General features: G+C 35.0%; 1 protein-coding gene across 2 annotated transcripts in view; it reads right to left on the reverse strand.

The window, feature by feature from the left end:
* OSBPL11 (oxysterol binding protein like 11) overlaps positions 1-25941 on the reverse strand; it is a 78932-nt gene that overhangs the window by 25583 nt on the left and 27408 nt on the right. For both annotated transcript variants that reach the window (XR_011233878.1, XM_069472717.1), the window contains exons 3-8: positions 21674-21849; positions 20779-20858; positions 19090-19266; positions 13849-14050; positions 10259-10404; positions 4380-4520 (exon numbers count right to left, since the gene is read on the reverse strand). Coding sequence is in view for 1 of the 2 variants with exons in the window: in XM_069472717.1 (XP_069328818.1) it covers positions 4380-4520; positions 10259-10404; positions 13849-14050; positions 19090-19266; positions 20779-20858; positions 21674-21849 (922 nt within the window). In the remaining variant the exon portion in view is untranslated. The remainder of the gene's footprint in view (positions 1-4379; positions 4521-10258; positions 10405-13848; positions 14051-19089; positions 19267-20778; positions 20859-21673; positions 21850-25941) is intronic.

Below are 25941 nucleotides of genomic sequence, written 5' to 3' on the forward strand. Positions count from 1 at the left end.
TGTTAGTAACTGCCCCTCTTGCACCTCAAAGTCTAGAGGTTTAGTCTCTAGAGAGAGAAACAAAGTGGTTTATTCTCTAGATTGGAGAACATCAGGGATTTCTAAGAAAATGGATACCATAATTATAAAAAGGGTATTAAATAACCCCTATATAAATTAAATGTTCGCTACTGACACCCTCTCCCACCCAGTCCTCTTCTCTTCTTCAACTCCTAGTTCCTTTACTCACCAAGTAGCAGATGAGAAAAATTTCCTTCTGGGAAATCTGACTAACCCTGGAAGAAAAACCTAATGATTTTGACACCAACATCCCCAACAAATGGCCCAACCAGATTACTGGACGATAAAAGACATAGGCCCTACCCACATGTTCAAAACTTAAAATTAGGTTTTTAGTTTCTCTAAACTTAATTGCGAGTAGAAATTCAAGAAATACTGTATCTCTGAGAAAACCTCTAATTAGGAATATAAAGATTAAAAAAAAAAAAGAAATGGAGGAAACAGAGACCTGACAGGAGGAAAAAAATCTTAAAAATAAAAAATAATATCTTCAGAGAGTTGAGAAGATACTACATACAGGGATGAAACAGGGATCCCTTTTTTAAATCAGAAAATTAAAAAAACATGATAGCAAAAATTAAATTCGAGAAGAGTTAAAAGATAAAGGTGAGGAAATCTCCCAAAACATACGAGAGAAAAAGACAGGGAGAGAAAAAAAAAGAAGAGAGAAAAATAGAAGACAAATCCAATGACTATCTAAGGGTTTCAAAGAAAACAGAAAAAAAATGGAAGAGAGGAAAAAAAAATCAATGAAATAATTCAAGAAATTTTCAGAGAACTGAAAAACATGAGTTATGACACTGAAAAGACCCACCAAGTGTACAATGGACAAAAAGAAACCTATACCAAGATATGTCACAATACCAAGATGTGACAAAGAGACAATTCCAAACAATTTCGGAGAGAAAAACAAACAAAACAGGTCACAAACACAAGATGAGGAATCAAAATGACTTCAATCTTTTCACCAGAATCCTGTAGCAAGGGGGCAATATCCTAAAGGAAAATTATTTACAAGTCACAAATTCTATCCGAACTAGCAATCAAACATGAAGGCAAAATAAAGACATTTCAGACACACATTTTTACATTTGCTTCCTATAGCATTTTCTCAGAAATTAGAGGATGTGCTCCAACAAAATGAGAGGCAACCAAGAAAGAATGGAATACCATAAACGGATCTAGCACAGAAGAAAGGCAAAGGAAATCCTGGTCCATTTTAGAGTGATATGACTCGAAAGACAGACATATTGTAGACTGTCATCTACATATTTCATGCTGCCATTGTGTCTTTTCAAATCTGAGCATAGAAAGCCCTGGTGAAATTGTTTCTAATATACCTGTATTTGGCTTGTGTTGACCATCTGCTGATGAATTTCTTAGTTTGCTTAGAAGCAAAAAATACTGAGCAGCTCACTCCCCCTACCCGCATTCCTGCTGGATGTCCAGTGGCTGGCTCTCACCAAATGCTCTAACTCTGAGAGATGTATATCTCACAGGACTCACAACTTTGCCTTCTGATTTCTTCAGAAAAAGCTCTTCTAAACTTTCTCAATAATTTATAAGAAGCCGGACAGGCACAGTGGCTCAAGCCTTTAATCCTAGTACTTTGGGAGGCTGAGGCAGGAGGATTGTTTGAAGCCAGAAGTTCAAGATCAGCCTGGGCAACATAGTGAGACCCTGTCTCTACAAAAACTTTTTTAAAAATTAGCTGGGCATGGTGGCATGCACCTGTAGTCTCAGCTACTCAGGAGGCTAAGGCAGGAGGATCACTTGAGCCCAGGAGTTTGAGGTTTCAGTAAGCTATGATGACGCCACTGCACTTTAGCCCAGGAAACAGAGCAAGACCCCGTCTCAAAAAAAAAAAAAAAAGGGAAGCAGCAGTAGCTGAAGCCAGAGACTCAAATACTTAGTTTATCTTCTGGGAGCTGCCTTTTATGTATGGCAATACAGTCCTTTCCTTATGTTAAGCTTGCGTTGGCTATTCACTTTTTCCTAAGCTAAACAACATTGTTACGGGGTACAAATATAGGTAGTAAAACTATACAGAAAAGTAGAGGGATGATTACTACAAAAGTCAAGTAAGTTGTTACATCTAGGCAAAAGGAGGAGACTACAATGGGAGGGGCACTCACAGCCTCCAAGCTGTGGCAATCTTCTACAAACTCAATGTCAGAGGTGGGTGTATGGGTACTCATTGACTTTTGTCCTTTGAATGTTTATATGTATTCTATTTAGTCTTCTGTGTATATAATACATCTCACAAGAGGTATATTAACTGAAAAAAGGAAATAAAACTACATATAAACTATGATTACACGATGAAAGATTAGACAGAAATACCAAAATGAGAGTGTGTTATGTTAGGGTGATATAATGATAGATTTTTTCTTTTATTTTCTAAAATTTTCTGTGAAGTGTTTAATTATACTACTTTCACAATATTATTTAAAAAGAAACAAAATGAACAGTGGGGAAAAGGTATATTACTTATTCACAGCATGAAGGCTAGGACCGTGGTTATCTTCTTTGTTGCTATCCCAGCACCTAGCACAGTGTCTGGAATGTAACAGGGGCTCAGTAAATCAGTTGTTAAGTCAGTGTTACTGTTAGATAAGAGGCAGTTGTAGATAAGAGGCAGTTGTAACTGCAGTTTAGTCACCAGGTTCTTTAATATTGCTTGAAAAGTATCATCCCTTTAAATGTTGTGTGAATGTTCAAATTTGTAGTTGGTTAATACGTGTGTGTGTGTGTGTGTGTGTGTGTGTGTAACATAGCTTTTTAATTACCAAGGCACAAAAATGGGAAAAGTATATTATACACAGTTATTCATGCCAAGAAAGAATTTTATCATGTGGATTACTATTATAGCACATTCTTTTCAAATGTTCTTATGCCTCATAAACCCCCACACTATTCTTAGGTCTTATAAACCTAATCTATTAAGGCACTACAGACACCATACTAATATCAAACAACCTCTCATAAGACTACTACCAATATCAGAACTAATAAAGTCTTTTCTGAACCATTAATATGAAAATATTTCTAGAACAGAAATGATTCCCAGGTGAAGTATTGAAGCTAGATGAAAGAGGAAAGGTTAATGGGTTTCTTTATTAATTCCCCAAATGTCTGCTTCTTAGTAGGCTTTTGATTCAATCCATTTACTATTAAACCTTCCTTTAAAACACAGTGAGTCTAAGCAAAGAAAGAAATGTGTTTTTGATTTTTAAATGCTTCAGAGTGAATGCTAAAGGCAAAATGCTTTCTATTAAAATACATTATTAGTGTTCCAATTCACTGGAAACAATCTTTTAATCTATACTTTCACTATCTTCAATGGCATTAAACATCTCAATTTGAAACCTACCTTCTAAAGTCAATTTTGAAATTCCATTCTAATGCAAAACTGTGTCAATAGTAATTCAAAGTAAATAATCTCACAGTAATAAATATTTGATATATATAGGTCTTGAACCTGATTTGCTTTTTAAATTGTCATGGATTAATTGTTAAAACAAATTAAGCACACTAGTAAGATAAATTGAGGACTGGCCTAAAATTTAAAATTATAGATCCGTGCTTCTCAAACTTTAATGTAAATATGAATCACTTGGAGATCTTATTAAAATGCAGATTCTGGTCCACTAAGATTGGGGTCTCAGAGTCTACATTTCTAAAAAGTCCTCAGGTGACGGTGATGCTACTGGTCTTCAGAACACACTTAAGGTAGCAAAGCTATAGGCCAAGGGTCTGCAAACTATAGTCTTTGGGACAGATCTGGCCTCCTGTTTTGGTAAATGAAGTTTTGTTGGAACACAGCCACGCCCAACCCAGCATATTGTCTATGACTGCTTCCATACTACAAAGGTGGAGTTGAGTAGCTGCAACTGAGACAAATATTTCCCTCTACATGGAAATATTTACTATCTGGCTCTTTACAGAAAAAGTCTGCTGGCTCCTATTATAGATAATATCCCAACTGTATTCTCCACACATGGGAAGTAAGAGTAAAGTAGAAGTGTCAATGCCTTTCATAGCTTTGTAGGATTATGTCCTTTTCTTTACATTTTCTAGTACAGTATACCAATGGATCCCTTTTATTTTGTACAGAAACAGGAAGACTGTAGGCCTTTATTTGCCAGACAACTTCCCGCTGCATAAGTAAAACCATTACATTTTTTATGAAAATAAGAAATGCTGATCAAGAGACTAAGAAACCAAATCATAAAGAATAAAAAGCCCTGACAACATTAACAAGTACAGGTATAGTCCTGACCTAACAATCTCCGTAGCCAGATTATCCCATTACTTACTCTTGTTAAATCCATGCCCAGCTTGAGCTGTGACAAGAGATGTAGGATAACACTGCGTTGTTCTTCTACAGCTCCCAAGTCATCCTCCTTGTTGTCACATGTGTCCTCTATCTCATCATCCGCATTTATCTCTTCAGGTTCCTTGATGTAGTAAATCAAAGTAAAAATCTAGTGTTATAACTACTTACTAATATCCATTGAGAATAAAAGTATAAGCATCAGATTTGAAGACATTTATGTTGGATCTAAATGAATCTGAGTATGGGCAGCAATCTTTCCAAAAATTGAACTTCCATCATTTGGCCATCAAATAAATTTCCTTCAAAGAGCCAGTTATTGCTGATATTGAACATATTGTGGTTTTGCCATACATATCACATATAAAATACATTTTTTTTGAAAAACAGCATTTTTCAAAAGGAGTGAAGAATGTCTCATCTGAATCTCAGGTCTTGCACGCTTTGAATGCCCTGCCTGGAGATACCACCTATAATTAAAGCTCAAGATATTTTGTGGAATAAATATTTGCCTTTTCTTAAGCTAAAACTATAAAAGTAAAATTTTAAATTTACTGAACATGTCAAGTCTAACTATTGTAACCTACGTTTTGACATTCACTCATTCTTGAAGTTGCCAGGAAGAAAATTTTGGGTTGAAGAGAAGGCTAGGTACAGGTATGGAAAACCTTGTACTTGCTCATGCAGATGTAATACCACAAAAAGCTCCCTGTATACCTCTCTTCAGTCAACCAATCAATAAAACAACCCTATGTAAAACTAAAAATGTTTACTTTCATCTTAATAGGCTCCTAGCTCCTAATAACTCGTTAAGAGAAACTTAATTTCATATTTATCCCTATTTAAGCAACAAATAACAGTTTGAAGTCACTTTTCATGTTTATGTATGGGTGGTGTACCATCCCTCCCAATGGAATGGCTCGTTAGAATCTTTGTGCAAGAGAGCTTTATAAGTATACTATCTTTTGGTATTCTATTAGATTTTGAGTTATGAGGATTTAAAAAAAAGAAATGATTTTGTTAATATTTCTGTCTTTGATTTTCTCCTCCTACATCAAATCCTATCACAAGAAACTCACCTGCTCCATGTAACTAGCCAAAGAAAACCAATCCTGATCAAGTACAAAATCAAGAACTTAATGTTCTCAAAATATTAAAAACAAAATATAAAATAGGCCAGGCGTGATGGCTCATGCCTATAACCCTAGCACTCTGGGAGGCCAAAGCGGGCGGATCCCTTCAGCTCAGGAGTTCGAGACCAGCATGAGCAAGAGCAAGATCCCACCTCTACTAAAAACAGAAAAATTAGCCAGGCTTTGTGGCACATGCCTGTACTCCCAGCTACTCAGGAGACTGAGGCAGGAGGATCACTTTAGCCCAGGAGTTTGAGGTTGGCAGTGAGCTATGATGACACCGTAGCACTCAATCCAGAGCAACAGAGCAAGACACTGATTCAAAAAAAAAAAGTGCATAAATACAATGACGAAGTTAAAGGATAACGGGTTTCTGGTCTTTCTTTTGCCTTTATCTTTCTCCTTTTTCTTCCTCCTTTATACGGAAAAAATCTGTACCAGTTCACATTCTGATAAACCAATTAAAGGCCTAGTTCATTTCCTTACTTTCAGATCACACAGACAACTAATGTTTGTATACATCAGAATTACTTCTGTTTTTACGTCCTTGAGAAGAGAACCCAAAGGCTTTCTCGATTCCCCTTTCCAATGGCTCGTCAGTCTGTCAGAAAGTATTTCCTGCTATGGAACCTAAATCAGCTGCACAGTATAGTTTAAGTGTACTTGTTAATGTCTACTCATTATGAAACAGAAAAGTTGATCATCCTCTTCTCTACATGTAGATACCTAATGTAATAATTATATGAAATTAAATGTTTAGAAAAAACTCTGCTAGGCATTGATTAAATAATGTTCTCCAGTCCTCTGAAAATGTACCACTACATCTGAAGTCAAAACCTAGGACACAGATTAATAATGCAAATAAAGCTTTAAAATTTTTTATTTTTAATTATTATGGGTACATAATTGTTGTAGCAAATATAGCTTTCTTTTTTTTTTTCTTTTTGAGACAGAGTCTCCACTCTGTTGTCTGGGATAGAGTGCAGTAGCATCATGATAGCTCACTGCAAACTCACACTCTTGGATTCACACAGTCCTCCTGTCTCAGCTTCCCGATTAGCTGGGACTACAGGTACACGCCACCACACCCAGCTAATTTTTGTATTTTTTGTAGAGATAGGGTCTTGCTCTTGCTCAGGCTGGTCTTGAACTCCTGACCTGAAGCCATCCTCCCACCTAGGTCTCCCAAAGTGCTAGGGTTACCATGCCCAGCTGTAAATATAGCTTTAACACTATAGTTTATAGTTTAGAACTTCTTCCAGTGAAAATAATATTAAAGACATAAAACTTATCTACCTGGTAGAAAAGCTATTTAAAAGAATAGTTTTGTTGTTTTTATAAAAATAGTTAAATCATTTATTAATAGAATTGAAAGAGAAATTATATTAACAATTAAATACTAATTCTAAATCTTGATGTGAATGAGAATTTAGAAGCTCTGCTTTCTTTTTGAAACACCTCTTCTTAGTCATCATGCCTTTCTTAAAGAAAAGCTTGCGGTAAAAATACACTATTTAAATTTAGGAGGGAGGGGAAGATAAAAAAATAAAAATAAATAAATTCAAATTAAAACATTAAAGTAGAAAAAATTCAAATAAACATGCTCAAATGCATAAAATCCTTACAAACCCAGAATGGTTAGCAAATACAGCAGCAAGAGCTGATGAGTTTCTAGGAATTCATACTATTTGGAGATTTCATGGTAAAGAGAAACCACAATATTCCACAAAATTCATACTAACTCCACTTTTGTCTTTCTGATTTCTGACTTGGGGCATGAAGGAACTATGGGCTTCATTCTAGTCTCACAGGGGTTTATTTTCTCCCTCACCTGGCAGCAAAATGTCCACTACTACAATAGAGGTCTCTGGCTTGCATTAATGCATGTTTCGAAGAAAGCATCTAAGAAACTTTTGAAAAATTCAGGTCTATTCTGGTGTGCTTGAGTGGAGTCTTACATCCTGAAATTTTAAAAAACATCTATGTGCTTATTTGTTTTCCACTTATACTAGGTGATGAACTTGGTCTACTCATCATTTCACAAGATTTGGAAATGTAGCAATCATCTCCTCCCTAACCCTGTGTCCTATTTCTAACATATGCCTCTATCCTGACTTCCCACATACTCTGTGTTCTTTTAGAAGAGTGAAGATGTTGGAGTATCTGACTTTTAGTTTATCACTTTTCCCTTACAAATTCTATTTCTAGCCCTGATTTCTCTCTAAAGCTTTGGCTACATTATCTTAATTGCTTTTTATATACATTATAATCACATATCCTTCTCTCATGTGAAATTTAACATGAACCATACTAAACATTTTCTCTCAAAGGCTCTTTCTTCCTAATTTTCCTAGCTTTGTGAATGCCATCACAATTTTATCTAGTCATTTAGGCTCAAAAACTTGGGAGTCATCTTTGATCCAACCCTATATCCAGTTAATCACAAGTCCAAATGATTTTTCATTTGTTTTTTCCCCTGTGTTTTACTACTAAATGATTTTTCATTTGAAATGCACTTAACTATTAATTTGTCTTCATTTCTACTTCCATAGCCTTCTATTCAGTTTTTTGGGTTTTTTGTTTTGTTTTGTCTTGTTTTGAGACAGAGTCTTGCTCGGTCACTCAGGCTACAGAGCAGTGGCATCATCATAGCTCACTGCAACCTCAAACTCCTGGGCTCAAGCAATCCTCCTGCCTCAGCCTCTTGAATAGCTGGGCCTAGAGGCGTGCGCTACCATGCCCAGCTAATTTTTCTATTTTTTATAGAGATGGAGGTCTCACTATATTGCTCAAGCTGTTCTCAAACTCCTGGGGTCACGCAGTCCTCCCATCTCTGCTGGGATTACAGGCATGAGGCACTGTGCCCAACCCTATTCACATTTTAATTCCAAGTCATTGCATGTACCAATCTCCTTAAACATATTACATCCTTCCCCATGCTCATGGTGCTGTTGTCATTAAGACTAAACTCTTCTGCAAAATTTTTATGTTCTTTGGGGGCACAATTTACAAAGTATTCTATGGAGTAGTGCTCCAGGGAGTATCTATAGAATACATTGAGTGCAACATGAATAGTGTCAGATGCTCCGCTAAATTCATTTTAGCATAACATAATAATCTTACAAAGTATTATTAGCCCTAATTTACAGATGAGGAAATTGAAGCTGACAGTGGTTAACTGGCTGACATGTTGGTAAATGGTACATCCTAGGTTCCAAACCACCAGACAAGCTTTCTCCTCAATAAATATACATGGCCTCAGTGTCCCTGCTCATGTTACTCCTCTACCTTGAGACCCCATTACTCCTCCTCCTCTCTTCAAATCCTGTCTCCTTTCAAAGCCCAATTCCAATCTCACTTTCTCTCCAAAGCATTTCTCATCCACTCAACTCAGTCTCCCTTTTCTCTAAATGTTCACATCCCAATAGCCTAAACTGTATCAATTAAGAAAAAATATACTGCTTTATATTATCTTACTATTTCTGTACACATGTTGTGACTCCAAGTAGAGTATAAGTCTCTTCAGTGGAAGTGCTATGTCATCTATTTTTTGCTTCTCTTCCAATTCGTAACATTGGACTTGTAATATACTAAATAACTTAATAAACACTGCTAACTGCTTGACTCTAAAAATGAGCTAGTCAAAAAGCTAGTAATATTCTGAGCAAAAACCAGTTTTAAAAAAAAGCTAGTAATATATGAAAAAAGGATTGCATATATTACCTTTTTTTCTTCTCCTCTACCAACCCTGCCTCTACCCACTGCCTCATCAAGCCAATGCCTTTGCCAGCTTTGGAAGACCTTGTGTCATATATTTCTTAGTTACATAAATATATATATGTATATAAATAACCATAAACTGTGCATTACTCTTGACTCAGTAATTCTACTTGGGAATATAACCTAAAGAAATGATCCAAAGAAAAAGGAGAAAAAAACAGTAAACAAGATAATAAAGTGCTGTTTATAATAAAAAAAAATAACTAACAACCTAGTTACTCAACAACAGGGACTTTAACTCAATAGCCTATTTTAACCTTTAAAACTTTAATTATATGGGCCAGAACAACATAGAAAAATGCTTATGAGAGTATCCAAGTAAAAACAGTTTAAAATAAAATTATTTATGTAATCATGGCCATAAAATAATAGACATTAACACAAAAGGCAAAAAAAAGTATGATTTGTTAAAGTGACAGATCTGTAATACTCTTTAGCTTCTAAGAAATTTGGAATGAATAATGGTTTATAAAAATATTTAACCCTGAGATCATGTGCTATTTTAAATAGAGTAATACTTGAAACAACTGGTTTGGTAAAGTGCTTACTATCAAAAAGACTTAATAACAAACTTTTAAGCTAATAAACTTAATAGTAAACAATGTGAAATTAAGATAATGGGGTAAGAAATGTAAGAGATAAACATTGTATAAATCTTATTATTTTCTAGAACAATAAAAACATGCAAATGTCAATTTTTAAAATACATTTTTATCAAGCAAAAGTAAACCCAAACTAAAAAGGGCACATAATTTAACCTGGAAAATGCCACATGTACAAGAGACATCTTCCAAAATAAATGCAGTTTAAAGTAGAACAACAAAGTTTAGAAATCTTCAAGACTGCTGCTTTGGTGTTAACATGCATGCTCTGACAATGAAAAGAGAGCTGATCGTTTTCAGTGATTCCTAATTTTTTACATCAAAACCATATTTTCATATTATCTTACCCTTGCTAATAGTCCAGATTCTGCAACAGACTGCTCTTCTGGGACTGCCACTGGCTTACTCTGCTCAGTTGTAAAGGGCTGGTCAGCTTCATTTTTATAGTGATTTGATAAAGGTATCTTTGGTTCTAACCACTCGATTGTCGTTCCTGATGAAGTAAGAGAAAACTTTCGCTGAAACTTGCTCATAATCTGGAAAGTTCAGCAGATGTGGATTTTACGAAACAATTTTGTTTTGACCCTACAAGACTAAAAGCAATTCAACCTGTTAAGAGACCCTGCAAGACAGCCACTTGTATCTCATTAGCATGAGCACCATGATTGGATATTTAACCCAGCAACTTGCAACATGCAATCAGATACTATTTAAAAGAAATCAACCCTTATTAGAACTGAATTCACTTCTTGGGCAAGTCTGTGAATCATGACGTATATTCCCAACCTAATAGTTGATTTGCTGTCCTCTCTGTATGAACCCTGTTCCTCTAGTCATCAAAAAGTAGGCAAATTAGGCTTTAGAGGGTCAAAACTACAGGAGGAGTCTGGGACCATAAAACAGTAAAATTTGCTTCAGTTTGGGATTGAAGCTTATTCTCAGCAGCCATCTTCTAACCAATCAAAATAATCCCCTGAATCTATCAAGAACTGCACATATATGTCCTTCTTTTTTGCAATCATAAAAAAAAGCCCCATATAACTTTAAAACTGAAACACTTTTCTACTGAATAAATAATAACTGACCTAGTGAAGACAGCGGTCACATTTGCAGACCTGTCATCTTCTCAGTTAATGATTCAAATGTCTCTTGTTACCCTCAACTAGTTTAACAAAGTGGATTCTATGCCTAATCAATAATGGAAAATGTTCCATTTGATTTCAGAGGCTGATCTAGGTTTCACAGAAGCTTGGTTATAAAGGGCTATAATAAAGGATACTCAGACTACTACAGCAGAAATTTAAAAGAGTAAGGAATTTACTCAGTCTGTAACAAAATCCCAGATTTCACGTAGAAATGAATTAAAAAGTATTTGCCAGGCTACCAGAGCACTTTCCCTTGTTCAGTCTTACTTGGTACTAGGGAAATTCGTGATTGGGAGAATGCCTTGGATAAGTTCCTAGGGACTGTTTTAAAATTTCAAAGAAATGAAAACATTTTGTTCCTACAACAAAATGTTTATTTTTAATATCAATATCCAGATTTCAGATAGGCTCGGTAGCTCACCCCTGTAATCCTAGCATTCTGGGAGGCTGAGGCAGGAGGATTGCTTAAGGATAGGAGTTTGAGGTTGCAAGGAGCTATGATGACGCCATTGCACTCCAGCCCAGGGGGGTGACAGAGTGAGACTCTGTCTCAAAAAAATAAAATAAAATAAAATGAAAGTGATTGCTTATCTGACTGGAAATCATAACAAAACTCTTTTCAAGCCAATCATGAGTCTCAGGTCCCCTCTAAATCTGTGATCTCTAATCAGCATTTGGATAACAGACATTAAGATCTTATTAAACACTAATTTGAATTTAGATTTCATTTTTTTTTTTTTGTCACCTCAAAATTTGAGTGGGAAAGCAATTCAGTTTTTCTTTCCACAGTTACATTTTCATTCTCAAGTGATTTAAGAATAAATTTCTATAGACCTACTCTGGGAAACAAGGCTATTTACAGTGAGAAATACCAAGGACAGCCGATTGGTTCCCCCTAATACCTGCAAATCCGTGCTCCAAAAAATAATGATATGAGAGAACAACTTTCACTATAAACACTTCTGTAAAGTTTACAATGTGCTTCACTTTTGTAATTAAAAAATACAAATTTATACTATGCATGCTTCCCTAATCATGAAGCAAACATTTAAGATTAAGATTATATATTAATTTAAAACACATAAATGAAATTTCTAAGAATTTTAAAAATTACATAGTATTTAATTAATCAAGCATTTTTTGAGCATCTAATATCTAGCACTGTGCTATTTGATGTACTTTTAAAAATTAAGTAATATAAACTGGAAACAAACTCTGTTTCATTTTACTAACAAAATTATTATTACCAACACTAGAATTAACCCAAATTTCATAGCTCAGAGTAACTCTATTTTCCTATTTAACACAGGAAAATAAGTAAACCAAAGTATATCTGTCTCCTCAAAGGAATATAATGCAGCCAATAAAAATTATGTTTAAATTGTCCATATAATCAGAAAATATTTGTGATATGAAGTGAAAAACATACAAACATGTATATTCTAATAACACTAGGGTAAAATAAACAAAAACTAAGAATAAAAAAGAGAAAAATCTGGGAGGGGGAGCACACTAATAACATTAACAGAGGTGGTTTCTGGTTGGTAGGACAATGCATGTTTTTGTTTCTTCTTTCAACTCTATGTATTTTCTAAATTTTCTATAGTTGGTGTGTTGCTTTATAACAGGAGAAAATTTATATTGGACTACTTACAGTTCCTACAAGGCACCAACACAAGTTCATAACTCACAATTTAGGCTCTTCTATCTCTTTGGAATAGCCTCCTTTCTACCTCTCACTCTTAAACTAATTGGTCTTCATAGCCTCTCTAGAAAGCTTTCCCAGGCCTTTTTCTATCCAGTCATATATTCTCCCACAGTACTTTGTTCCTATTGTTAGTAGCACTTTACATTTATTTTATAGTTATTATTTACACATTTCCTCCCCAACTGGACTATGAGTTCTTTAAGGGGAACATACATAACTTATTGTCCTCTTTCAATATTGTCCTGATCTACATCCATAACTGCCAATGAAAATAGTTTGTTGGCTTAAAATGTTGAATTTAGGCATACATGAGGATGAGATCCATACCATATCCATTTAAGGGAAACTTTTTCCTGAGCAGAGACTCACATATCTTGCTAAAATATCTTCCTTTTATAAGTAAGGGAAGTTAGTTGGATAAAAGAAGAACAAGTTGTTGTAAAATACTAAGTTACTACTATTAATACAATGTGATAAGTGTATTCATCTGATTTATAGAAAGATTCATTTTTGTACTCCTATACAACATTCTTTTCCCCAGTACAATTAATTTCAACAAATAGGTGTTTTCAAATACTAGATATACACATTATTTTTTAAACTGAAAGGTGACCGATTGACTGTTATATATGTGTGTATATTTATATATTTATAAATATTTGTATATTTATACACACACACATGGAATAATGATGAATAGTAGACTAAACCAAAACTCAAAAAATAATCCCAATATTTCTACTCTGGTCAATTGGATAGATAGATGGATAGTGATGCCACTAATTTTAACAGAAATACAAGAGATCTGGGTTTTGAGTTCAGTTTTTGACATGTTCAATTTGAGGTCTCTAAGGGAACATTCAATGATGTTAGATATTAGTCCTAAAATCATTTTAGATTCAAAAAAGGACACAATTAGAATGAATTTGTACATTAATGTGATAATTAAAAACCAAGAGGTTCACCGGTTTTCTATTTTTTTTTTTTTTTTAATTAAGATTTTCTGAAGTTAGAATTACAACAAATGCAGTCCTTTCCATGTTTTGGCCCTCATGTTAAGTCCTACCTTTAATCTATGACTCACCTGAAGGCAATGAGCCCTTCTGATGTGACGCATGCTGCAACTGGAGAATATGAAAGCAGTCATTTAAGCAGTTCATAGTTGCCATAGAAGTAGCTTTGAGCATTAAGAGATCCTGGTCCAAGGAACTAAGATGGCCAGAAGTAGGAAGGCATTCAATTCGTCTAATTAAGTCTCTTTGTTGTCCTTCAGCATGAGACATCATCTAAGAAAAACAACAATTCTGTGGGTCCTACTCATGACTTCTATATACATATAGTTGCCATTTTAATTACCATTTCAGCTTCTGAGGCATTTTTAAAGACATATTAGGCTTAGAAATCTATCTTAAGTTTATTTGGCTATTTTCAATTAGTGAGCATTTAATGGTCTTATCAACTGAGCAAAAGAGTGTGACCTTAGGCAGCTACAATTTTTCTCTAGAAGCAACAAAGTTCAAAAGATTTGCCACTTTTTATTAACAGTATTAAACAGTATTATATTTATAAAAATCATCAGAAATAAACCTTCTAAGACATCTTTTAACAGCAGCATTAAATATTTCATTTGAAAGTAAAATTAATTTCCAGTCTGGGCTCTCAACCACTTTATTATTTGCACACCTTTTATCAGGCTCAATTTGAACCTACATTGAGAACAGGATGGTTTACCTGCTTCCTCTTTCCTAACCTAACTTCCTGGTCCTGTCAGGCTGATTTTGGAGGAAGTACTGGATATAAGCTTTTCGGGTTAGAAGAGTTTAATACACTCTGCTTTGTTTAGGAGCCCTGTCTATTTTTCCTAATAGAGCCAATGGAATAACAGTCATTGATGAGCCACCCAATTTTTTTAGATGAAAACTGTATGTATGATGCTTAATCACAGTTGTGAGCAGAAGGGTCTTAAATTGTCCATCCTTTGAACACTAGTTTAATTCACATAGAAACTCTATAGCAAACCAGGCACGGTGGCTCATGCCTATGTGCTCCTAGCACCCTGGGAGGCCGAGCTGGGTGGATTGCTTGAGCTCAGGAGTTCAAGACCAGCCTGAGCAAGAGCGAGACCCTGTCTCTACTAAAAATAGAAAAAATTAGCCAGGCGTGGTGGCACAGCTACTCGGGAGACTGAGGCAGGAGGGTATCTTGAGCCCAGTAGTTTGAGGTTGCTATGAGCTAGGATGACAACACAGCACACTCTAGCCTCTGTGACAGAGTGAGTTTCTGTCTCAAAAAAAAAAAAACAAAGAAACTCTATAGCGGACAGACTTGGCTTTCAGAGGCTCTGTTCCAGGTGATTTTTAATACAGTTCATCCGATGGCTAGTGAAAGAGAGATGCAAAATGATCCCACCAAGCAAATGAAGTGTGTCATACATGAAACAGCCCCTGAAAATATGCACCATAGATAAGGATCAAACGTTTACCTTTCTCAGAAAAAAAAGGTTTTAAAAGAGAAGTGTGGATATGAAGGTATCTATATATGCATATGTGTGCTTTGTGTGTGTGTCAATGTTTTTGTATATAAATTTGGGGATTACCTCTCAATAATCCAAATTTAGGAATAAGTCCAACCACTTTGGAATACTGTAATATCTAGTAATATCTACTAAATTGAAATACTAATAAATATAATTTATGGTCCAACAATTATTACACTCTCAGTTATGTAACCAACAGATATACATACATATGTTCATCAACTCAAATGTCTATCAACACTAAAATGGAAAAAAAATATTATGGCATACTCATACAAGGAATATTATATAGCAATGAAAAGAAAAGAACAGCTATACTCAACATCATAAGTAAATCTCAAACATACACTGTGGACTGAAAAGAAGCCATACCCAAAGGAGTACACATTACATGATTCCAGTTTTAGAAATTTCAAAAATAGGCAAAAAAAACCCTATTAGGTTAGAAGTCAGGATAGGGAGGAAGGGTGTGGTGATGGAGAGGCTTACAAAAGTATCTTCTAAGGTATTGGTAACATTTAATTTCTTGATCCAGGAGACATTACATGGAAATTACATAAAGAGATACACTTAGGATTTGTGTACTTTTTTATATAAGCCAATCAAAGTTTAATAAAGGAAAAAAAATCTTACCTAAGATATTCACAGCAAAATCAGAAGTCACAATGTAACAACACTTGACAAAGTGTGTTTCTTTGTGCAAAAGGCCCAAAAAAGCCACCTGCTAGCACTGATGCTAGAAATGAAGAGGTCTAAGAAAGTGCTATTCTTGGCTAGAAAAAATAAACTTTAAAATATAATTATAGTGTAAATGTTAAAATTTGGTAATGGCTTTCTCCAAAACAAAAAAACAAGTTAGTCAATCACATATATTCAAAGAAATGGAAAACTGATTTGTGAAACTCTTAGTGATTGTTCCTGACACTATAAAACCAGTTCCTTGACTGGGAGCAGTGGCTCACGCCCGTAATCCTAGCACTCTGGGAGGCTGAGGTGGGAGGATCGCTTGAGGTCAGGAGTTCAAGACTCAGCCTGAGCAAGACCCCCGTCTCTACTAAAAATAGAAAAATTAGCTGGGTGTGGTGGTGCACACCTGTAGTACCAGCTAATCGGGGGGCTGAGGCAGGAGGATCCCTTGAGCCCAGGAGTTTGAGGTTGCTGTGAGCCAGGCTGATGCCATAGCACTCTAGCCCGGGCAACAGAACCAGACTCTGCCTCAATCAATCAGTCAATAAAACAATCTATAATTTTCATAAATGTCAAGTCACGAAAGGCAAGGAAAGACTGAAGTATAATTACACACTGGAGGAGACTAACTAGAAATAACTAAATGCAATGTGGGTTCTTGAACAGGATCCAAAACCAGAAAAAGAACATTAATGGAAAAACTGCTAAAATTTGAATAAGGACTATAGTTAATAGTATTTTATCAATACAACTTCCTGATTTTGATAATTATATATTCTGGTTATGTAAGATAGTAACATCACGGAAAACTGGGTGAGGGATACACAGGAACCCTGCACTGTTTTTCCAATTTTTCTGTAAATTTAAAATTAGCTCAAAATAAGAAGCTTTTTAAAAGTTTTCTCAGCTAGTGAAAACTTAATTATGGTTTTAGCTTAACACAAATCTTTCTAGTCATTGGCTTCAATAAAAACTGCTTTGGAAAGGCTTAGAAATTTTCCCAAAGGCCTTTACTTGTTCATAAAGTGCTTGTAGCTCCCACAGTGAAATACATTTAAGCCACAAATTGAAACCAGATTCTTAAAACAGGTGGCATCATAAATAAGACTAGGAAACAATATGCCTCCAGAGACTAGATTATGATGATTTTAAATAATCAGCAATAAGCTAAATTTTAAAGTGAGAAGTGGTTCTGAAGATATTTGTCTGGACAACAAAAAAATGGTCTAAATACTCCAAAAGGATTCTCAGAGATAGAATTACTCCACTGAAACACAGAAACGTTCCTCATACAGTCATAATCTTATAGTTTGACTTACTATGTTCTGAAATGCAAAAATGCCAATGTAGTAAAGACACAGACACACAGCTAAGACTTTTTTTAACGCACAGGGGAGAGGGGCGGCAGTAGCACAGGGACTGCTAAACAGTGGTCACCACCCAAACCTTGGAATTACTATTAGAGCCATAATTCAAGGAGAGACTGCCATTAAACTGGTCAATTCTGTAAATTAATACCTGTACTTTCCAAAGAAGTAGTTGTGAAACTTTGGGGACACACTCGCTCTACACAGAAGAACCAGAGTTACGTAAAATATTTGCTATCATAATGATATGAAAAGTGTATTTTAAAAACATGGAACGTGAGAATACTGTAAGAAATTACCACTGGGTCAGTGAGAACACCAAAACAATCATTAGAGATGGAAAAAAAAGAAAAGGTTAATCAAAGCCTTCACAACTGAAGAGAAGCTTACAGAGATAAGACAATGGTCTCAGTACAGGTCACAAAAACTCAAGTACAACCAAGCAGAAGGTCCCTACAGAGGCTAGAATCTCAAACACAAAAAGGTCTCTTTCCCCTGAAAATGTGTTGTAATACATGACAACTTCAACTACATGCTTTCTGCTTGTTTTTAACTTTTTACTAAAGTATACTGACATACAGTGTTCAGACATACATATCATAAGTGTATGGGTTTAACAAATTTTCATAAACCAAACATACCATGTAACCAACACCCAGACCTAACAACAGAACATTACCAGCATCCCAGAAGCCTCCCTTGAACTTCCATCATTAGCCATGATTGAAGAGTTAAAAGAATTTCATGACTGCCTAGTTTTTAAGGGTTAAGGAACACACTAAGACACAAGGCTGCCCCTAAATGTTTTTACTTATTCTATCCCTTTTGTCTTAACCATTTTTAATGTTTCCTTTTCCTCCACCCTAGATTAAGACATAAGCACCTTGGTTTCCTTAAAAGACAAACACTGACATTTATCTACAAATTGAATACCATTGTCATGAACATTAAAAATACACTGTTTTATGAATAGGGTCTTTTATAACTATAACTTGTTTATAAACAGAACTAGAAAGTGAATCAAGAGCTATTGTCTGTGTATCTCAAGCATGCTTACTTTATTTCTCTAAACTTCAATTTCCTCATCTATAAACATAACCCAAAATAACTTGATAGAGTATACATTCTCCTTAGCCTCATGCCTTAAATCATTTGGGTGTCATTTTTGATATTTTTACCAATCCACTACATAGTTATCTATAAGCTCTACCAAATTTAACTCACTAAACAATGCTTGGAATATTTAGAACTTAACAAACTATATCCTTTGTTAACTAGCATTAGTTGGTACACATTAAAAGAGAACGAGAGAAATGGTGATAAAAGGCAACATCAAGGATTTAACTATTCTATTTTTGTGTAGGTTCAAAATTTTCTATATATATATCAATTTTTTAAAAATCATTTGTTTGGTTATATAGCTTTCCCACCAGGCTTAATAACCCTTTTGATCATAAATTTTACATAAAAGGAATCTATACTTTTACTTGTGAATTGAAAGATAGATACAGACTTTTGAAAACTGACAGTGGTACCTAGTTGACAGACATAATGAAACTTAGGAAACTATATATAGTCAGTGAATCTTTCTGACTTAAAAAGTATCTCAGTATCCTAGATGGGAAACAATGAGGGCCCCCAAAGACACAAACAATACTTAGAAAAATTTTGTGATAAAACCAAGCATGTAAGATACCACTTTATGCATTTTAACTCGACTGCAATTCATACTTACTTCTCTGACTTCCACAAGATGGTCTGGAGGTAAGTGAGCTCTTTTGCTCACTGACTGCAGTTTGGAATGTCCAACATTAAAAAAAGAAATGGCATTCTGACTTGGTCTCCTCTGGGATATAGGAGAATTACCACTAGACGCAAGTGAGAAGCTTCGTGACTTCAGAGGAGGATTATTCTGTTTGGCAAAGAAAATCATTCTTTTTTAAAAATTTAGGTTCCCTAACCATCAAACTATCATACACTGAGGCTTACATACAGTTTTTAAAATTAAATTAACTTCAGAATTGACTATAAGAGCATTTCTGATAAGATTTGAGATAGTCAAAGTTTAAGTATTGACACATTCCAAAGCAAACTGATAATTTATTTAGAAAATTAATTTCCTATTTTGTGCTGTGCTGTCAAAAAAAATCTCACATTTTACAAATATTAGAATAACTAAAAATTTGTAATTTCAGTTTCTTAAATACCATAATGCAAAATATGTACTCAGCAATATGCAATATAATACATTTCCTAATGTAACATGCAAGTATTTGTTGGAACAAACTAGTACTTTCTGATCACTGACATTGACTAAAACCTTGCAGTATGAGAAAAGCTACTGTGCTGGATTTCCTGTAGACTATGCTATAGGCCTAAATTACAAACAATTTTTAGAAATTTACTTGGGGAAAACCACCAGGAAGAACCAAAAAATAGTAAAAGTCAAGTTAGCACCATGAAATCCTTAAAATATGCTGCCCATATATTACTTTTTAGACATCTCTAACCTCAGATTTCAAGTACTAAGACTCCCTTTTTCATCTTAAAAAATAAAAAAAGTCCAAAGAAGATATAAAAATGACTGACCAATTAAGCACATGAAAAGATGCTCCACCTGTGAAGACTCCACTTTATATCCACTCGGATGGCCATAATAATTTTTTTTTTAAAGGACAACAGCAAGTGTTAGCAATGATGTAGGGAAACTGGAACCTTCACACATTGTTGATGGGAATGTATAATGGTGTGGCCACTTTGGAAAACAGTTTGGCAATTCCTCAAAAAGTTAAACATAGAACTATCATATGACCCAGAAATTTGACTCCCAGATATATACCCTAGAGAACTGAGATCATATGTTCACACAAAAAATATTAAACACAAATGTTCATGGCAGCATTATTCATAACATCTATAAAATGGAAACAAGCCAAATGTCCATCAACTAATAAATGGATAAAAAAGTAGTATATCCATATAATGGAATATTATTCAGTCTTAAAAAGGAATAAAATCTTGATTAACATGCAACAGGGATGAACCCTGAAAAAATTATGCTAAATCAAAGAAGCCAGACACAAGAAACCACATGGTTTCATTTATATGCCATATTAAATGCTCACAATAGACAAATCCATAGAAATAGAAAATAGATTAGTTGTTTGCCAGGGACTTGGGAAGGGGAGAACAGGCAGTGACTGCTGGTGGGTATGGGTTAATGAAAATGTTCTGGAATTAAACAGTTGCAATGGTTGTGCAACCTTATAAATATATTAAAAACCACGGAATTATATACTGTAAAAAAAAGTGATTTTTATGGTAAGCGAATAGTTTCTCAATTTTAAAATGTAAAAAACCAAAATAAAATTTAAAAATTCCTTTCTTACTTTTGTACATTAATATCATATAGAAATCCACATACCTTTCCAATAGCTTCAGTGTGATGTTGTGTACATATCTGAAGTCTGCTAACCCAATGTTGTCGCTCTTTAGCATCTGTGGCTGCCAAAAAGAATGCAAAAGTTATTTTATATTTATTTATTTTGGAATACAATTAATTGTCTAGGACATAAAGAATAGATCACTGGTTCTCTCCCACTAGAGCAAATGTCCCTGACTAGAAGAAGGCAGGAAAGAGGACAAAGCATCAGCTTTGTCAGGGAACACAGTAGCTGCATGTTGATATTTCTAAAAAGGATAAATTACATGCAATGAGGTGAGGATATGAGACTGACATGTCTTATGTGTCTCATAAAAATATGTTCTTAAAGAAATAAAACTGATAATTGACATATAATCAATACTTTCAGATCTGTAGGAGCATGTTCAGTTAGGATTAATATTATACTGTGTATTTATTAAATGAAAAGCAAAAACTTCTACACAAATTAATCTAAACAGAAGTTAGATTTTAATGAATATGGATATTTTAATAAATCCCAATAACATACACTAGTCACTGAAAACTGCAAAAAGGGCATACAAACCAAACCAAGTAAAGGGGCAAAATACGTCTCCATGACAGTCATAAAAAATATCATTTAAAGAATTCTATGTTTTTAGATTTTCAGTAACCAGGTTTCATCTACACAAATATTTTAGAGGGGCCAATCCTAAACAGACTTGCTCATTGGCCCTTTTGAAAAAAGCTATTTATAAAATCAAGATTTCAAAACAATACCAAGATTTAGGATATTGTATCTACACCACTGATGACAGTAGTTTCTGTTTCCAAATCCCAAATAAAAGCAGGTAAGTACACCAACTTTCAAAGGAAGAAGAAAATCACAGTATTAATTCTCATATCTCCATCATACCTCTGAGTTTATACTGTTCCCCACTGGCAGCATTTACAGTGAAAGTGTGAGAATCCTCATCACTGGGTGATATCACAGCTCCTGCAAGCTGCAAAGTACCTCTAGGTTTTTGATTTCTAGACTGTTCATTCACAAAGTACTCCAATAGCCCAGCTTCATTGTTTAAAACAAAAAACCTGTAATGATTAAAAAAAAAAACTGTAATTTTTAAACATTTTCCCTAAGCAAACTAAAGCCAAGCAAATTTTAATCACTTATACACTTCAGGTTTTTGCTATTAAAAAAATAAAGCTTAAAAGCATTTCAAAAGTACTTGGAAACACTAGACTGAATTTCCTGACAGTAAAGATGATGGAAAAATTGAATGAGTTTAATAAAAGACACAAAATCTTCAGGTGAGGCATTTAATAGGGAAGAGGCATACCAGTTAATGCACAAAAGGAAGCAAAGGTACAGTATCCTTTCACAAGAAGATTTATCTACAGAATTCATTAACAGCGAAAGTAAACTGCCCAAAGATAAATGCTAGTGAGAACTTTTATTTAAAATTCACTGGAAATAAATTAAAACATGAGCCCTGAGGTTAACTAAATGCTAGGTAAGACATGAATCTGATTTAAGATTTAATAAGTGAAATAAATAATGAGAACAGCATCAGGAGAGAAAGATTTTCTGAATGTATCACTAAATAGGTCACAACTAAAGATAACTTGTCCCGTTTAAAAATGAAAATGCTGCAACTGGATAGCAGAAACATAAGGAACTTGAAACTAAATGATGAAATACTGATATACTTTGGAAAACAATTTGATGAAATACTGATACACTTTGGAAAAGAATTTGATGTTCTGATTTAGTCCTAGATTAACTACTTAAGGAAATACATTAATTCAGATCCCAATTTAAGTAGTCTAATAATACCTCTAAAAAGTTTCAATTTTTTAAAATTCATGTTTGGTTTTGGAGAAGTTTGGCATTCTACATGCTAGCCTGTTTTATAATAGAACCTGGTAGACAACTGGGCATTGTCATCGTCTCAAGCAACATGGCAACCATGTCAAACTGAGTCAGGAACAAAATGGAATCAGCATTTTATTCAGAGAAAGAAAAAGAACTGGTAAGAAGAAAGCTAAAGCAGTTGAAAGTGGTTACCCAAGAGGGAGATTGAAAAGCAAAGGAATGTTGTTTTTCTCATAAGTCTTTTAGCATGCTTCTGATTTTTAAAATTATATTTATATATTTTGATAAAAATATAAATTAATTTAAATTTTTTTCCAGAGCTTTTAATTTACATTTTATTATTAGTGAGGTTAAACCTTTTTATGGTTTATTGACCATAAACTGTTCAGTTCACCCCATTTTTAATAGGGTTGCTTATCTTTATTTCTCCACATATTTAACAGGATTTTTTGAATTAACAAAAGATAGCCATGGATATCATCTTAAATTTCTAAAACATATGACCCGTCCTTAATAAAATGCCCATGTGAGCCAGCACAGTGGTGAATGCTTAAAGTCCCAGCTACTTAAGAGGCTGAGGCAGGAGGATCACTTGAGCCCAGGAGTTCGAGTCCAGCCTGGGCAATAAATACAGCAAGACTCCGTCTCTAAAAGCCATAAATTAAATTAAATTAAATTAAATTAAAGGCCCATTTGAATCTTTGACCAAAAAAATCCCATCAAAAAACCTGAAGGGCTCTGCCAGCAAGAAAGCAGTATCTTGAATATACTAAAAACCAATGAGTTGTACTCTTTCAATGGGTGAATTGTATGGTATGTGAATTCTATCTCAATAAAGGTATTAATAAATGAAGGAATGAAAGAAAGAAATCTCTTCACACTGTTCCAAGTAATAAGTACAATTCATTTCAAACAGGATAAGAAAAATAACTAGTGTCTTCTCTTAAAGGTAGTTAATTCAGAGACAATTTATAAGTACTACATGTTTGGAAATCTCAAGTTTGCTGTGAATATATATTTCTTATCCCACAAGCATTACCTCAAATTTACAACATGGGAAGCACTCACCTAGATATATAGAAAGTATATATACTAATGCTGAAAAGAGATTGGTAAAATTATAGAAAGGAGCCAATAAATGATCATCTTTCCACCACTCAGATGATGCTAGGGACCCACTAGCAATAATATAGCACTTTGGGCTGTCTTTCATTACACATGGATTCATCCAAATGTTCTCCCTGGATATCTTGTAAGTAGAGATATTTTACAAGACATGTACATCAGGGATAGAGAGAGAATTCACATAATAAGGAAACAACAAAGCTATTTTACCCAGAAGTTGGCCTAACCAATAAGCTAAAGAAATGAAGAAACAAAGGGTAGGTATGACAAGGAAACTTAAGATTCGGCATAAACTTTTACACGCAGAAAATTCACCTAAGTTGTTAAAAGAAAATTTTGTTAAGATTAACATAATTGTTTAATTTTTTTTTTTTTTTTTGAAATTTCAAATTAAGAAAGACTGGCAGTTTGGGGAAATAAGTAATCTTTGGGACAACCTGCACTTTTAGTGAAGTATCATCAAATGCAACTTTAATCTAAAAAATATTCTGACTTGGAAATATATATCATGATGACAAAAACAAACTTTAGTGGCAATTTTAGATGGAAAGGCAACTATGTAGTTTGTTCTGACCATCCCAGGGCTTTAATGCTCAGTGTGCATAGAATTCCTAAGCCCACAGGAAACAATCTCACCTTAAGGAATTAGAGTTGAAAGTGGAAGGAAGTAGGTCCAGGAGACGGTCTTGTGCAGTTTCCTAAGGTACTACATTCCAGAGCAAGCAGTTCTTTTCTTTTCTTTTTTTTTTTTCTTTTTAGAGACAGCATCTCCCTCTGTCATCCAGGCTGGGTTCAGTGGCACAATTATAGCTCATTGCAGCCTCCAACTCCTGGGCTTTAGTGAACCTCCCACCTCAGCCTCCCAAGTAGTTGAAACTACAGGCATGACCGCAGCTCAACAATTCATTATAGAGAATATCCATGCCAGATTTCTCCAAACTGCTCTAAGTTGCCCTTAGTCAAAACAGAAATGGGTTGTAGGGAAATTGTCTTGATGCACAGATGAAGTACTTCTGTTAGTTAAGCTTCATCAGCAGCACCTGGACAAAAGTGGCCAGGTGAGCCTAAGAGATTAAGCTAACAGACCTAGGGCTCTTCAACTCGTTCTTAACCTTTCTGTTCCCCTCATCATTCAATCTACATGTTCCATGTTGAGGACCCAGTGTATCTGTGCTATGCCACAAGACCTCCAGCTAGGTTGACAGAAAATAGAAGATGAAGTTTTTTCTAAGGTGGGCCTACAGCAGTTGAGCTAACAAGCTGAGACTTCTCTGATGGCGCAAGTTGGTAAAGCATTCTGTGTTCTCAGTTGCAAAAAGGGATGGGTTGTCATCATCCCCACACTTTTTGGTGCTGCTATTAATAAAACTGGTTTCTTGAAACAAGTCAGCAGAGGCAGTATTCTCTTGGATCTGCTAACTCCCCAGGCAACCAGTGGCTCAATGAATCTTTTTGTAGCCTCCCTCATGCAATAATACAAACATCTTCCCCTTCTTCCCACAATCTTACATTGCTACTGATCTGAAATGCTGTCTAAACATAATATTCAGTCTTTTTTTTTTTTTTTTTTTTTTTTGAGACAGGGTCTCATTCTGTCGCCGAGGCTGGAGTGCAGTGGCACGATCATTTCTCCTTTCAGCCCTGAACTCCTGGGCTCAAGAGATCCTCCCCTACCTCAGCCTCCTGAGTAGCTGGGACATGCACCTCCATGCCCAGCTAATATTTTTTACATTTTTAGAGAGGGGGTCTTGCTGTATTGACCAGGCTGGGATACTAAGTCTTAAATGCTTGGTTCTGTTTTGGGGTTTTCTTATTCTATTCTACTTGTGAGACTTTCTCAATAATATTCAATAACATTATATGAATGAAAGTTTTAAGAAAGAGAAAAGGCCGGGTGCGGTGGCTCACACCTGTAATCCTAGCACTCTGGGAGGCCGAGGTGAGCAGATCGTTTGAGCTCAGGAGTTCGAGACCAGCCTGAGCAAGAGCGAGACTCCATCTCTACTAAAAATAGAAAAACTCAGCCAGGCAACTAAAAATAGAAATAAGTAGTCAGGCATAATGGCGCATGCTTGTAGTCCCAGCTACTCGGGAGGCTGAGGCAGGAGGATCGCTTGAGCCCAGGAGTTTGAGGTTGCTGTGAGCTAGGCTGATGTCATGGCACTCTAGCCCAGGCAACAGAG

The sequence above is a fragment of the Eulemur rufifrons genome, chromosome 7 (genome assembly GCF_041146395.1).
Source record: "Eulemur rufifrons isolate Redbay chromosome 7, OSU_ERuf_1, whole genome shotgun sequence".
Classification (NCBI taxonomy): Eukaryota; Metazoa; Chordata; class Mammalia; order Primates; family Lemuridae; genus Eulemur; species Eulemur rufifrons.